This window comes from Monodelphis domestica, chromosome 3, assembly GCF_027887165.1.
Source record: "Monodelphis domestica isolate mMonDom1 chromosome 3, mMonDom1.pri, whole genome shotgun sequence".
Taxonomy (NCBI): domain Eukaryota; kingdom Metazoa; phylum Chordata; class Mammalia; order Didelphimorphia; family Didelphidae; genus Monodelphis; species Monodelphis domestica.
In genome coordinates, this window is record NC_077229.1 from 223434528 (window position 1) to 223450389 (window position 15862).

The 15862-nt window shown below is 39.8% G+C and overlaps 1 protein-coding gene across 2 annotated transcripts in view; it reads left to right on the forward strand.

The window, feature by feature from the left end:
• SCGN (secretagogin, EF-hand calcium binding protein) overlaps positions 1-15862 on the forward strand; it is a 70146-nt gene that overhangs the window by 16895 nt on the left and 37389 nt on the right. Inside the window, exons 1-2 of one of the 2 annotated variants that reach the window (XM_056823527.1) lie at positions 4029-4355; positions 8216-8308. In XM_056823527.1, coding sequence (XP_056679505.1) covers positions 8222-8308 — 87 coding nt within the window. In that variant the 5' untranslated portion in view covers positions 4029-4355; positions 8216-8221. Of the gene's footprint in view, positions 1-4028; positions 4356-8215; positions 8309-15862 lie in introns of those variants that run through there. The other variant, XM_001375316.4, reaches the window with a different exon arrangement.

Sequence of the window (15862 nt, forward strand, 5' to 3'; positions counted from 1 at the left end):
GGGCAAGTCACTTGACCCCCATTGCCTAGCCCTTACCACTCTTTGACTCCAAGACAGAAGGTAAGGGTCTAAAAAAAAAAAGATTAACTCAATTACCATCTCTTCTCTGAGGTCTTCCCTTCATCAGCCATCAGTGACCTTCCCCCTCCTTGAACTTCACATTTCACTTTATACCTCTTTTAGAAATCTATCGTGTATTTATTTTACATTATAGCTATTTGAATATGTGTAATATTCCATCCCTCTCTATGGGGTCCAGGGACTATATTTTCTCTAAACTTTCTCAGCATGTATAGTGTTCTGCACACTGTAGGTATTTATCAAATGTTTATTGAACACTCTTATTACTAGATACCATAGAGTCCATACTTAAAGGAATTAGTCTTAGGAGCCAAGATGGTGGCTTAGTAGTAGTGAAAGCTGAAACTGCTCTGAGAATTCTTCCAAACTAATCTTTAAAAAGCACCTCAAAACAACAGGAGTAAAGGAATTAGTCTCTATAGAGTCCAATGCCTTTTTCAAATGGATGCCATTAACTTTGAACATCTTATTTCCTAGATGAAGTCTTTCAAAATATGACCAGGTTGGGAACATTTCTGATATTTCAAATGTGTCCCAAAAGAGATGTCTGTGCCTAAATTATTAAACTGTGTTATCATTCAGGCATTTTCAGTCATGTCTGACTCTTTATGACCCTAATGGGGTCTTCTTGGCAAAGATACTGGAGTGTTTGCCATTTCCTTCTCTGGCTCATTTTATAGAAGAGGAAACTGAGGCAACAAGGTTAAGGGACTTGCCCAGGATCGCACAGCTAGTTATCTAAGACCAAATTTGAACTAGAGAAGATGAATTTTCCTGATTCAAAGCCCAGTGCTATATCCACTGGCATATCTTGCTGCCTAGATTATTAGAAAAGCTTGTGTAAATGGCACCATTTAACCACATAATTGACTAGTATTCACTTGCCGGGGTTGTATAAGGCACAAAGCAGATTACAAGAAAAGGCATGTATCCCTACTGAACAGTCAGCTAAGAGGCTGGAATAGGAATCTGAAATTTGAGCCCAAGTTCTTAGTTTCAGCTGGGCTTAACCTTAGGCTGCTGACAAGTGAAAGTGAATCAGAGGAATAAGAACGACAGAGAATTTAAACTAGAGTTAGGGTCAGGGATGGTAAAGTAACCGTAAACATGAATCATCTTGCTTTATATTTATTCTGCCTCAATAATGAGCTACCTACCTGCATGCAATGGTGTATTCACCAAGGAAAACAATGTCAAACAAGATTTGTATTGATGAAAGTGAAATCCATTGCAAGAAAATAAGGTTCCCCAGCAACCCGTTGGAGAGGTAGCCTTTGAATACAAACAGTCTCAGAGCCAGTCATTGCTTTATTTCCCTTTTGCTCAGGAGGATTTCCTAGCCATGCCAAGCAGCATGTGTATGGACAGGGGTAGGACTAATCCTGTGATCTCATTTGTGTGGGGAGCTCCTGCTTAGCAACTTCCTCTCCCAATGCTGGCCAGTACTTCAGAACTTATAGTAGTAGACTATCAGGCTTATTTTTTGAATCAAATTGTTTGTTGGTTACATTTAAATTCCCAGCTTCCCTCCAATTCCTCCCTGCAGCAGAGAAGGTATCATGTAACCAAAAAAAAAATGTATATGTGAACTGTATCTTTCATGTGTCTATTTATCAGTTCTTTCTCTCTCCAGGTGGTCCTTCACAAGTTATTGTTCAGACATTAATTCTGTAGCCATATATAATGTTCTCTTGGACTGTACGGGTCCTTAACATTGAACCTCTTTTGACAATGTGGTGAAGCACATGGATCCCTTTTCAGAATAACAATTTTAAACTTAACCATTTTTTCAGTTGTAAAATGGGGAATAATTAAAGCACCTACCTTGTGGGGTTGTTGTGACAATCAGATGAGATAACATTTGTGAAGTAAGCACTCTATAAAGCTTTTTTACCTTTTCCTTCCTTTCTCCATTTAAATGGCAGAGGATAACATGCATAGGCTTAAAGGGGGACTAATGGTACCATAATTTAATTATTAATTTTTTTTTTACTTCACAGCCACCAATCTGTTTGGGAATCTCTTAAGAGAAGAGCTGCTAGGTGACTCAGGAGATAAGAGTCAGGCCTGGAGATGGGAGGTTTGGGGTTCAAATCTCTTCTCAGACACTTCCCTAGGCAAGTCACAACCCCAACTGCCCAGCCGTTACCACTCTTCTACCTTGGAACCAGTACTTAGTATTGATTCTAAAACAGAAGGGAAAGGGTTAAAAAAAAGAAAAAGAATTCATAAAAGAATTGCTTGGATCACTGAGAGGTTATGACTTCTCTAGGGTCGTATGGTTAATATATGTTAGAGGTGAGACTTGAATTCAGTCCTGGCTTTGAGGCTAGCTCTCCATCCTGTCCAAGCTATGTATATATCACCAGAAAACAATCAACCTATGCGGACTAGAAAAAAAGTCTGAGACAGCACACTTTTGCCCCCTGTGTCTAGTCTAGACATCATATTCTGAAGTCTTCACCAGCTTGATGCTCATGACTGCTCTTGTTATAAATGCAAATCGCCCTGACAGTCTTATAAGGATGCTTTACCTGCTCAGCAAACGGGATTTGCTATTTGATGTACTAGACAGAACCTCATACTGACAAAATTCTCAGTGCTGCCCTGCAGGGTGCTTTCCTGAACAGACCTACTTCCCCATGGGGAACCCTGTCTTGTTGACTGGCCCTACCTCTCTTCACCTATCATGATGGCATTCAGGGGTAGCAGGTGAAAATGGGTCTATTCATGTGAGCAAGCAGAAAACTAAATAATAGAAGGAACCAGAGTGCATAATGCATCAAAAGGCTCACTCACAAAATGACATATTCTTGGGAAGTAAATCTTCAAGTACTTTTTAAAAGTATATTTAATGATAACTTCTTTCCTCCTCTGTGTTTCTTTTTCCCACAATTTTGATATTGGGTTTGGGGGTAGGGTTTTTTTTGGGGGGGAGGGTTGTAGTTTTAATTGTAACCTTAAGCTTAGTCATAAGAGAAGGGAACATTGTCATCATTTGGAGATAATATGATATTTGTTTAGTGAATCCTACAAAATAAATGCAAAGATTAATTGAAAAAAATAATAACTCCAGCAATGGCAGGATAAAACAAATCTACAAAATTAATTAAATTTAAAAAGAAAACATAGAAAAAAATCCAGTGCTATTCCATGTAACTACAAAAGGTGCAAAAAAATCTGAGAGCTGACCTACCAAGATATACTTAAGTGAATACAGCTTCAATATATTCTTTATTCTTTATAGAAATTTAAAAAGACAACTAATTGGAAAAATATTCATTGTTAATGGTTGGCTTATAACAATATAATAAAACGATAATATTTATATACCCTTACATATTTCATGTCAAACTATCAAGAGGCAATTTTAGAGAATTGGATAAAATTTCATAGAATTTTATAGAACTGGATAAAATAATAAGAAAAATAGTCTGTAGGGGCCAAAGTTCAAAGACTTCAAAGTTAAATCATAAAAAAAAGAAATTAAGAGACATTATAGGATTTGAGTTTATATTACAAATCAGTAATTATCAGAACTATTTGGTTCTGGTTGAAAAATAGAAAATTTTAAAAAGGGGTTATTTTTTAAAGGGTTGGACTAGATTATTTAAGAGTGGTCACCAGGAATTTAATTAATTCCAAAGAGAATTATTTTACAATTTAATTACAAAATATAGAGAAGAATGAAGAAAGAAATCAGAGAGAGGATAGGGTAAGATATCTAGCCTAAGCACTAAGTAATTTACTTCTGGCCCCCCTGGGCAGGGAGAGTTAGTTTCAGCCATCCTTGGCAAAACTGAGGACCGGGATAGTCTCTCAAGTCTCTCAATAGGATAGGTTTTTCCTGAGGCCAGTCAGTTCAGAAAAAAAAAAAAAGCAGTTAAGACTCAGCTTTTCACTCACCACACATCAGTCCAGTCAGCAGATTCTTTATCAGCCACCACTCCAAGTTGAACTCCCATTAGAGCTCCCAGAAGAACTCTGTCTCATAGGAGGTTCTACTCCAAGTGAGAGTTCCAAGTCAAACTGCCCTCAGGCAGTTGACACTCCCTTTAAAAGGCACTTTCTTTTGCATCACTTCCCCTAATTTTTTCGGCTACCAATCACACTTGAAGCTTTTGCTTTTAGGACTGCCCAGGGGCAGTCAGTTGATTTTGATTCATCACCTACTATTTCACATGTGGGTCACAGACCTCCCACTTAATGTGTGAAATAGGGTGTTTACATTTTTGGTGACTAAATCTAAAAGATGGGCAGATCTCCCCACTACTGTAAGTAGGGTATTTACACTTTTGGTGATTAAATAAAAAAAATGGGCAGATCTTCCTACTCAACTTTTAAGTAGGGTGTTTACACTTTTGGTGATTAAATCTAAAAATAGGGAAGGGTTACAATTTAATCTTCACAATCAGGGGAGAGTTAATTAATTCCATTGTTATAATCAGGGGAGAGTTAAATTTAATCTTCACATGTAACAGATAATAAAATTAATCTTTTAAACTTGCAATATAAGATTTGAAATTCTAAGGGCCTACAGCAGGTGCTGAGATAAAGGGACTTCTCCTCTGGTGCTCTGAATGTCAAAGCTGAGAAATTCAATGAAGCCTGTTAAAAGGCAGGAATAACTATGACTCTTTTAAAGCAGCCAAATGCCTCATTACCTAATGAGTGAGGAAGACAGCTAGGTGGTGAAGTAGACAGAGTGCCAGGCCTGGAGCCAGGAAGACTTGAGTTCAAATATCCCCTCAAACACTTACTATTGTTTGACCCTGGGCAAGTCACTTAGATACTACTTATTTCCTCATATGTAAAATTAGCTGGAGAAGAAAATCACAAACTCCTCCAGTATCTTTGTCAATAAAACCCCCAAAATACAGTCACAAAGAGTCAGATGTGCCTGAACAACAACAAAGGTTTGTAAAATACTTTATTTATATTATTTTCTTTGGAACCTAAAGCTGATCAATGGAAGTTCAATAACTTTCCCAGGGTTCAAGCAGACTTTGAACTCACATCTTTATGAGTCTAACACTATTCAATATATCATCTGGCTGCTTAGACCAGTGAACCAAGACTTTGGCATATTTAAACTTTGCCTCCTATTCAGTATAATCAAGTCATATATTACCTGACTGTGAAGTTCTAAAATACAGAGTAATTTTTTTTCAGGGAGGGGGAAATCAGGAAAAGTCTATCAGGATGCAGTGCCTGGAGTTTGAACTTGGAGTGCTCCAAAAGCTGGAGCCAAAGAAGGAAATTCCAGGCATGGGGGAAGCACAGAGGTATAGTAGTCTCTCGGTGATCGAGAATGACTATTGTCTTTGTGCAGTTTCATCTACGGTGTACCCTCATGTGGCTTTGAAGTCCAAAGACTGAGGCACACAGTTTGTGGCACATGGGGCCTGGGACGCCAGTTGTTACGGGAGGTGCGGTTGTGGCCTGGTGTCGGCGTTCACGCGCAGCGGCAAGAAGTCGACGTCGCTCATCTTCAAAGGTGGTGGCGGCCTGGTGAATGTGGGTTCTCCAGCTGCTTCTGACAGAGGCAGCGAGTTCTAGTTGCTTTGGTTTAATGCCAGCCCACTTCAAGTTTGACTTTAGCTGATCCTTGAATCTTTTCTTTGGTCGGCCTTGTTTCCTGAGTCCAGCTGACAGTTCACCATAGAATACCTGTCTTGGTATTCGCTGTGGGTCCATGCGGATGACGTGTCCAGACCATCGTAGCTGGGTTCTGAGGACCAGGACTTCGATGCTGGTGGAGTTGGCTCTGTCAAGGACTTCCTGGTTGGTGATTTGGTCCTGCCTTCAGATCCTCATGATTAACTGAAGGGAGCGTTGGTGGAATTGCTCCAGCTGTTTCATGTGCTTCCGGGACAGTGTCCATGTCTCACAGCCGTACAGGAGCGAGCTGAGGACCACTGTGTTATACACTTTGAGCTTTGTCTCAGTGCTTACACCGCTGTGTTGGAGGACTTTGCAGCGCAGCCGCCTGAGTGCCTGGCTGGCCTTTTGGATCCTGGCATTGATCTCGTGGTCTAGGGACCCGTCGTTGGCGATGGTGCTGCCCAGGTACTTGAAAGTGTTGACGTTAGAAAGCTGCGTGCCATCGATTGTAATGCACAGCTGGTTCGTTGGCCTCCCTGGTGCAGGTTGGAACAGCACCTCTGTTTTGCTGAGGCTGATAGTCAGGCCAAACAGTTTTGTTGCGGTGGAGAACCTGTCCACAATGGTTTGGAGATGATTTTCTTGGTGGGCCATGAGAGCACAGTCATCTGCAAAGAGAGCTTCTAGGATGAATCTCTCTGTTGTCTTTGTTTTTGCAGTCAGACGGCGAAGGTCAAATAGTGAGCCATCCAGTCGGTATTTGATGTAGATGCCCAGGTCTAGATCCATCACAGCATGTTGTAATACTTGGGTGAAGTATAGGTTGAATAGTACCGGAGGGAGGACACAGCCTTGTTTCACGCCATTGGAGATGTTGAAGCGATCGGAAGTCTCTCCACCAGATAGGACTTCCCCTGTCATGTCGACATGAAAGAGCTGGATCAGTTTGACGAATTTTGCTGGGCAACTGAGCTTGCTGAGGATCACCCACAATGCGTCCCTGTTCACTGTGTCAAATGCCTTTGTCAGGTCTATGAAGACAATGTAGAGACTCAGGTTCTGCTCAAGGCATTTTTCCTGCATTTGCCTCACCATGAAGACCATATCAATGGTGCTGCGATCTGGTCAGAAGCCACATTGTGATTCAGGCAGGTTCTGCTCTGAAACAGATGACAGGAGTCTGTTGAGTATAACATGGGCGAGGATCTTTCCGGCAGTGGAGAGTAGTGAGATGCCTCTGTAGTTGTCACAGGCTGCTCGTGAGCCTTTGTTCTTGTATAGGGCTACGATGGAGGCATCTCTGAGTTCTGGGGGCATGTCTTCCTCTTCCCATATGCTGGTCAGCTCTATGTGGAATGCCTGGAGCGCCTTTCCATTTAAGGCCTTGTACACCTCGGTTGGGATCCCATCTTTACCGGGTGTCTTGCCTGCACTCATTTGTTTAATGGCTTTTTGGACTTCCTCTATTGAAGGAGGGACATCAAGTTGTTCAATGGTGCGGTTTTGGGGGATCTGGTCAAGGGCTCTTTGGTCGACTGAAGAGGGTCGGTTGAGAAGCTGACTGAAGTGTTCTTTCCACCTGTTGCTGATGCCTTTTTTTATCTTTTATGAGAGTGTCACCGTCAGAGGATAGCAAGGGAGTGGTGGTGGGTTTTGATGGCCCATAGACAGTCTTGAGGGCACTGAAAAATTGTTTGTAGTTTTTCATATCAGCAAACCGCTGGATTTTTTCTGCCTTTTTTTCCCCGCCATCGGTCTTGCATCTTCCTGATCTCACGCTGTGCCTTGGCTTGGAGAGACTTGAATCTGTCCTTTTTAGGAGCAGAGTTTGGGTTATTTTGCCACTCCATAAAGGCTTTGTTCTTCTTGCTCAATAGGTCTTCAATAGCAGTGTTGTTCTCGTCGAACCAGTCCTGGTGGCTATGTTGTTTTGGGCCTAGGACTGCCTTTGATGTTTCCTTCACTGCATCTCTGAACTGGTTCCATTTCTCGGTTGATCTTCCAGTGAGTGGTCTTTTGGCAGACAGCTTGTTGTCCAGGTAGGGCTGGAATGTTTGCAAATAAGATGGATCTCTAAGATGACTCACGTTGTAAAATGTGTGAACTGTCTGGGCGCGTTTTGGATGGCAAGGCGCAATGCAGAGGTAGGAGATGGACTATTAAGTAGGTGAAGCTGATTGGAATGTAAGGATATGATCAGGAATAATATATGATCATCTGGGAAAGATAAGGGTTTTAAATACCAGAGGATTTGGTTTATGTTGTCACACAACCAAAGCAGATTTGTTATGCTTAAATATATTTCTTTGGTTTTTCTGTTTTGTTTTTAAACCCTTCTCTTCCATCTTGGAATCAATACTGTATATTGGTTCCAAGGCATTTGGGGTTAATGATTTGCCCAGGGTCACACAGCTAGCAAGAGTCTAAGGTCAGATTTGAACCCAACGACTCCCTGAATCTCTCTCTGCTTAAGCCACCTAGCTGTCCTCCAATGAGATTTTAAAACTTGATTTTGTTTGATTTGTTTTAGGAAGCTATGACCAAAGAGAGACTTCAAGAAGTGAAAAAACATGTCATGGCTGCCTGTGGCATCTCTGAAGATGGACAGCTACAGATACAGGAGGTACCTTCCACCCCCTCTGTGTGTTTGTGTGTGTGTAGATATACACATATATGTATATTTAGGTGCATGTATATACTTGTACCTGTGCATAGACATAGGTGAGAGGGTATATGTAATTTTCTCCTAAAAGAAAAAAGTTGGCATTCTATGTGTTATGGTGCTAAAAGTACTAAACTTGGAGACCTGATTTTTCATCTTGTCTCTGCTACTTGCTAATGTAAGCAAGCCCTGATCACTGAAATTCTTTAACCTACAACTTATTTATCTATGCAACTAGGATAGGAATCATTTTATTTTTTAACTCTTTCCCATCTGTCTTAGAACTGGTACCAAGTATCAGTTCCAAGACAGAAGAGCAGTAAGGACTAGGCACTGGAGTTAAGTGAATTGCCCAGGGTCACACAGCTAGGAAGTATCTAAGGCCATATTTGAACCCAGGACCTTCTATTCCTAGCCTTTGGGCAGCTAGGTGGCTCAGGGAATAGCAAACCTGGCCTAGAGGTGGGGGTCAATGAAATCAAATGGAACTTCACACTCCCACCAACATTCTTTGTATATGGCTGATCTCCCATTGCTAGGAATTTTTGGTCTTCTGGAGGTGGAGCCAAGATGGTGGAGTAAACCAGAATAGCTCTGAGTTACCATGAGAATCCTCTCCAACCAATATTAAAATATTGCCACAAAATAAATACAGGAGTGAAAGAACCAACAAGGAGAAATTATATAACATAAAGAGGCGTGAAAAATCATTATAGAGAGGGGAGGATAAGGTTGGTGATGGGCAATGCTTAAACTTTACTGTCATCATAAATGGCTCAGAGAGGAAAAAACAAGTATACTCAGTGGGGTATAGAATTCTATCCTACCCTACAGAGAAGAAAAAGGGAAACAAGCCAAGGGAAGGGGGAAGTAATTGGAGGGAGGGGTAAGTGAGGGAGTGATAAAAAAGCAAAATACTGGTAAGGAAGAACAGGGTAAAAAGGAATAGAGCAGGGGATAAGATGATGGAGGACAATACACAATAATCATAATGCTGAATGTGAATGGGATGAACTCACCCATAAAATGGAAGCAGATAGCAGAATGGATTAAAAACCAGAATCCTACTATATGTTGTTTACAAGAAATACATTTAAGGCACGGTGACACACACAGATTCAAGGTAAAAGGCTGGAGCAGAATGTATTATGAATCATCCAAAGGAATTTTTGTAAATGTGGAGTGAAAGGCTTGTCAGTGATAGCTACCTTGTAATACACTGAAGAGCCAGGTAAGTAACTTGGAATTAACTGATATAGTTATTAATTTAACAGTTAACACTAATAGTTCTTACATGATACCCATCATATTTGAAAACATGGTCCTCCCTAGAGATTATTCCAAGGACATTTCAGTGTGCTAAAAGGATAAGATACTATCCTATATAACAAGATGGGGAAATCTGTGTTACCATAAGATTTTGCAGAACTTGTTAAAAAAAAATAGAGTGATTAGGGCCTAAATCCATCATTTTGGAATATCAGTCTTTTTGTTTTTTAGAGCATTACCTTCTGTCTTAGAATTGATACTAAATATGCGTTCCAAGGCAGAAGTCCAGCTAGTCAATTGGAATTAAATTACTTTCTCAGGATCACACAGCTAAGAAGTATTTGAGGCCAGATTTGAACCCAGTTTCTAAGCCTGGCTTTCAATCCACTGAATCACCTAGCTGCCCCTGGAGTATTAGTCTTTTTGAAAAAGTATTCCTAATGATATTTCTACTTTTTTTTTTAAAGAAAAGTTATCATTGTGCCATTCTGCTGTTATTCTTTCAGAAAAGAGAACAGTTTTTAAAAGCTACAGGAAGCTAGAAGAATAGTAGAATTATTTTGTCAACTAAATGAATACCAAAATGACAGATGAGGTCATCTTACCAAGCTTGTGCCCCTAGGCAGGATGACCTAATTGTTCAAGGCAAATTTTGTATGACCTGTTCTTAAAAATCTGCAGAGATGGAATTTTTCCAGCCTTCATTGGAATGGGATTTAATTATAAAGGAAGTTCTTTGTTATGTAATTTAAAGCTGACCAGAACACAGTATAGTATAATATAGCCTCTATAGCATAGAGAAATGTGATGTACAATGAGAGAAATGGCTGACAGCTCACTCTGCAGAGCTGAATAGGAAAGCTGGTGGTCCAGATAATTCTTCCATAAATTTCATTGTTACACCATTTTGTTCCCCTCTTCCTACTTCCCACTGGTTATATCTAAGTAACCATCTGGGTGAATCATGAATTAAAAAATTCCTCATTTGGAAGGTGGTATGTAAAGGACAAATGGAAACTTTAAATAGGTGGATGGAGACAAATTTCCTCAGTGGAAACTCCAAACTCTTTCTTGAGCTGTCTTTTCACTTTAGAATTTTTTTTAATTGAGCTATAAGGGATTTTAGAGATAGTTTTGTCCAACTTCTTTGTTTTGTAGATGGGGGAGCCTAGAGAAATCAAATCATTCACCTTTGTAGATGTTTTATACCTTGTATTGTAGCTAACTAACAAGGTGGATAGAGGGTTAGGGTTAGAGTTAGTGTTAGAGTCAGTAAGATCTGAGTTCAAATTTCATCTCAGATTAGTTGTGTGATCCTGGGCAAGTCACTTAAATTTTTATCTGCCTCACTTTTCTCAACTGTAAAATGAGGATAATAGATAACAACAGCACCTGCTTCTTGGTGTTACTATGAGGATCAAATAAAATATTACTTATAAAGCACTTAGCAAGTGTTCGGCCCATAGGAGGTGTTTTATAAATGCTTATCCCTTTCCCTCCTTTACTTATCTGTATATATATATCCCCCCCCCCCCATATGTAAGTTCTTTGAGTCTATTTCCCTTTATCATTACATTCCCAGTATTTCTTGTTGTTGTTCAGTTGCTTCGGTCGTATCTGATTCTTCATGACCCTATTTGGGTCATGAAGGTTTTCTTGATAAAGAGTTGGCCATTTCCTTCTCCAGCTCTTTTTCTAGATGAGGAAACTGAGGCAAACAGGATTAAGTAACTTGCCCAGGGTCACACAGCTAGGAAAGCTCTGAGGGCCAGATTTGAGCTCAAAAAGATGAGTCTTCCTGACTCCAGACCCAGCATTCTGTCCACTGCACCACCTAGCTACCCTTTCCAGGGCTTGGCATAGTGTCAGATAAATGCTTTAAAATGCTTGTTGAATTGAATTGCTCAAGTTTATAAATAATATATCTATGTAAATATATGATGCTTCCTAGCTGTGTGACCCTGGGCAAGTCACTGAATCCCAATTGCCTAGTCCTTCCTGATTCCAAGCCCAGTGCTCTATCCACTATACCACCTAACCATGTTCATCACTAAAAGCCATTATAATAAGGAATGAAAAAAAAGGAAAAACAGTTCAGCAAAATGAACAAGCACATTAACCAAGTCTGATAATGTATGTAATGTGCCATACCCAGCATCCTCCACCTCTGAAAAGAAGAGAGATGCATTCCCATATTTCTTCTTTGGAGCCACATTTGTTCATTATAATTTTATAACATTCAGTTTATTTGTTCTTCTTCTTCGTTCCACTTAAACTGGCAGTCAAGTAATCCCTGGAATCAAGAAGACCTTAATTCAAATCTGTCCTCAGATACTTACTAGCCATGTGACCTTGGGCAAATCATATAACCTGCCTCATTTTTCTCATCTGTAATAGGGGGATGATAATAATAGTACCAACCTCCCTGGCTTATTGTGAAAATAAAATGAGATAAATATTTGTAAAGTGCTTTGCAAATCTGAGAGTGCCATATAATTACCAGTTATTATTATATTATCATATAATTACATGTTTTATAACATAATAATATATTTTATCATGTAAAATTATAGTCCTTATAGCTATATGTATGTTTTATTATATATAATAATATATAATCTAATAACATTTATATTATGATACAATAATTATGTGACATTATTATTATTATCCTTGGTTATTATTTTCCAGATTCTAGTTGCTTTGCTTTACTTATTTCACATAAATCTTCCCATGTCTCTCTCTATTCTTCATACTCACTACTTCTTACAGTGTGATAATATTAGATTATATTCACATATGAACAATTTGTTTAGTCATTTCCCAATTAGGGGCATCTATTTTGTTTCTAGTTCTTTCTAACATTCTTCATCCAGAGCAATTAAACAGGAGTATAACAAGTTTCCCATTTCCCTCATATATAGAGAAAAATGGATCCTCTCTGCTCAGAAAAGATTATGAAAAGGAGTTCATCCAGTCAGTAGAACCTAAGGCTCCCTGCTGCCTGAGAGCTCTTTGACCTTTGAAAAGAGATTTCAGAGTAGGTTTCAGTCCCATTACAGTAGTTGTAGGAGCTAGTGTAACCTGATCTATCTAGGACTTCATTTTCAGCCTCCATTTCTAGTTCTATTAATTCACAAGGAGGATAGATAAAAATAGATGAGAATCCATCATGAAGAGCTCCCATTCATTATTCTTGCCTTTCCATGGCTGAGAGCCCTCCTCTGTCAAACTGCTAGGAAGTGGGGATCAAATACACAAGTAGGTAGAAAGAGTGTTCCAAGAAGAAGCAAGATATCTGAATTTATTTGTGCCCAATATTATGGTCCTGGTTATTTTCATAGTTTCATTGAATAGATTAGAGGATGGAAACATGCTTCAGCCAACCTGAGAAATTGTGTGAAAGGTCTTATTGAGGATGAGTCTAAATGGAAAAAAAGGGAAAACAGTCACATAAAAGAGAGACAAAGGGCAGCTAAGTGACTCAGTAGATACAGAGCCAGGCCTGGAAATGAGAAATCCTGGGTGCAAATTTGCCTTCAGATACTTCCCTGTGACCCTGGACAAGCCACTTGACCTCCATTGCCTAATTCTAAGGCAGAAGATAAGGGTGTTTGTTTTTTTAAGGTGGGGAAACAATAGATTCACAGACCAAAAAGCAGTAATGGAACTACTAAGATGTTAAAAGAATAGCAAGTTCGTTGAGTGTTAAAGGTAGAACCTAGAAGAAGTTCTATGAGTAGGGAGTAGGAAGAGGTTGAGGAACCAAAGAATGAGACAGAGAAGGAATGTTTTGAGAAGTAGAAGAACCAGGAGAATATGGCATTGTCGAAGACAAAGGAGGAGAAAGGTTCTCACAAGAGAAAATGATTTATAGCATCATGCACTCCAGAGAGGTCAAGGGAGATGAGAACTAAGCAAAGACCAATCATTTTCTCTATTTTTAAATTTTAATGAGAAAGCAGAAATCCTTGATCATGAGCCTGGCCATATTCTCTGTGTTTATTATGCAAAGAGAACAAACAAGATGGATGACCCAGTAATAACAGGTCACAATGGGAATTGGCCTGTGGAAAGATCTAGCAATGAGCTTTGCTCCTCTATGGTACAATGGAAAGTGTTGAATGCAAAGGTTTAGACTCCTGGTCCTGGTGGCACACATCTATCATCCCAGCTATCTGGGAGACTGAAGATAGAGGATCTCTTGAGTGCTGGAGTTCTGAGCCACAGTGGGTTATTCCCATCAGATAGCTACACTAAATTTAGCATTAATAGAGAGAGCCTCCCTAAGTGAGGGGCCACCAGGTTGCCAAAGGGTAGAGGTAGAGGAGGGGGGTGGGGTGAGAATGGGAGGAGGTTTGAACCAGCTCAGGTCAGAAACAGCAGGTTGAAATTTCCATACCGATCAGCAGTGAGACCAGACTCTAAATTAGCTGCTCTAATTCAAGCTTGGATAAGATAGGGAGACCCAATCTTTAACTAAAAAAAAAAAGGGTAGGAAGACTCACCATGTCCTGGCTCTATTCTTTACTGCCTGTTACATCACTTCAGAGAAGATTCTTCACTTCTTAGCTGTAAAATTTGTCAAATATGATCAGGTACATGACCTTAACCTGGAGCATGTAAACCTTAAAACAAATTAATAACTGTATTTTTTTAAAAAAGCAAGTTGGGCACCCAGTTATGTTAGGTAGATAAAGCTGATGTGAGGGATTTACAGAAAAACCTAGCTAAGGGAAAACAAGACAAGAGGACGTGGAGGAGTTGTGTTGGTGATAAGACTATATATATCATCAAAAAAAAAAATCACTACTCCATTGAAAACACATAATAAAAACATAGAAGAATCTCCTTGAAGACTCATAGAGCCCCAATATGTCAGAATTAGAGAAGATCTTAGCCTTTATTAAGTCCCTCACTTTACAGCCCAGGAAGCTAAGGCCCAGAGAGGGGGAACACTTTGTCCAAAGTCACACAGCTGAATTACACAACAAATCTGAGTCCCAAACTGAGGTCTGCTGACTTTAAGACCATCTGAATCACAATGAGCAACTTCCCTGGCAAGTGAGCTCCTTATGAATAAAGATTATTTCCTTCTTTTCACTTATTGCCTAGCAAAGAGTTTGGAACACAGAAAGCACTTAATCAATTTATTTTTTTACTAATCAACTTATGTGATTTTTCTGTCAAGGTTATTTGTAAAGTAGAAGCAAGTTAGCCCTCCCCCATCCTTCCCCACCCACAGCCAAATGGCAGTTCTGGCTATTTGTGACCTCAGTTACCTTTTCGGTAGAAAAGAGAGAGGTATTTTCCATTTGGAGTCTGCAGGGTAAGAAGCAGCACTTGCTTCACTCAGCAGATGAATTAGTCTTCTCATTTAGCCCTAGGATCCTCTTAGTCTATTTGATTGTCATGGCAGCTGGCTCTGAGGGGCCCAGGGATCCTTGGGTGAGTCACTAAACTCCAGTGCTCCCCAGCTGCAGTGGAGAGATGGTGTTAAGGACTGTTGTTAGTGAACAAGTGAAACCCTAAGTTATTCACAAATAATCTCTCCTATTCTTCCCACCCACCACCATATTGTTTCCTGTTGCATCTGGAATTGATTTTATCCTAAGTGGGGAGAGGCTGAAGACAGAGAGGAAGGGGGAGAGATCAGGGAAGGAACCTAGCTTTGTTCATTAAGATAAGAAGATGATGTACCAGAGTAAAGGGTGCATGTGCTCAGGAGAAGCCTGGTAGGTCCCTCTGGAGGTGGACTGAGTTGAAGTCACTATGTTCTCCTGATAAATAAGATGTTATTTTCTGGGTTTTGTTCTTTTCCTTTGGGTGGTGCCTATAGATTCATTGTTATAAGGAACTAACTCCTAGAAGGGAAACTTCTGCCACTGCAAATCTGTAGCTGTTCCAACATTATGGTTTAGAGAGTTTTCCAGGAGACATTAAGAAGTTAAGTGACTTGTCCAAGATCACCCAGACAGCATGTGTTAGAAGCATAGACTGTACTTTTTAACTTGAACAAAGGTCTTCTTGGCTATTGGGCCAATTCTTCATTCTTTGAGTGGGGCTGATTATCATAGATGTATATCTAACATAGTAGTATTTATTAGGATAATATATGATACTATTAATGCCTAACATCTTTCATTAAGTCCTACTTTGATGTATCATCAAGTTAAGGTGGAGAACTTGGGTTCTCATAGGCTATGCTAGGCTACTGTTGGTTCTGGCAGAACCTACCAAACTGAA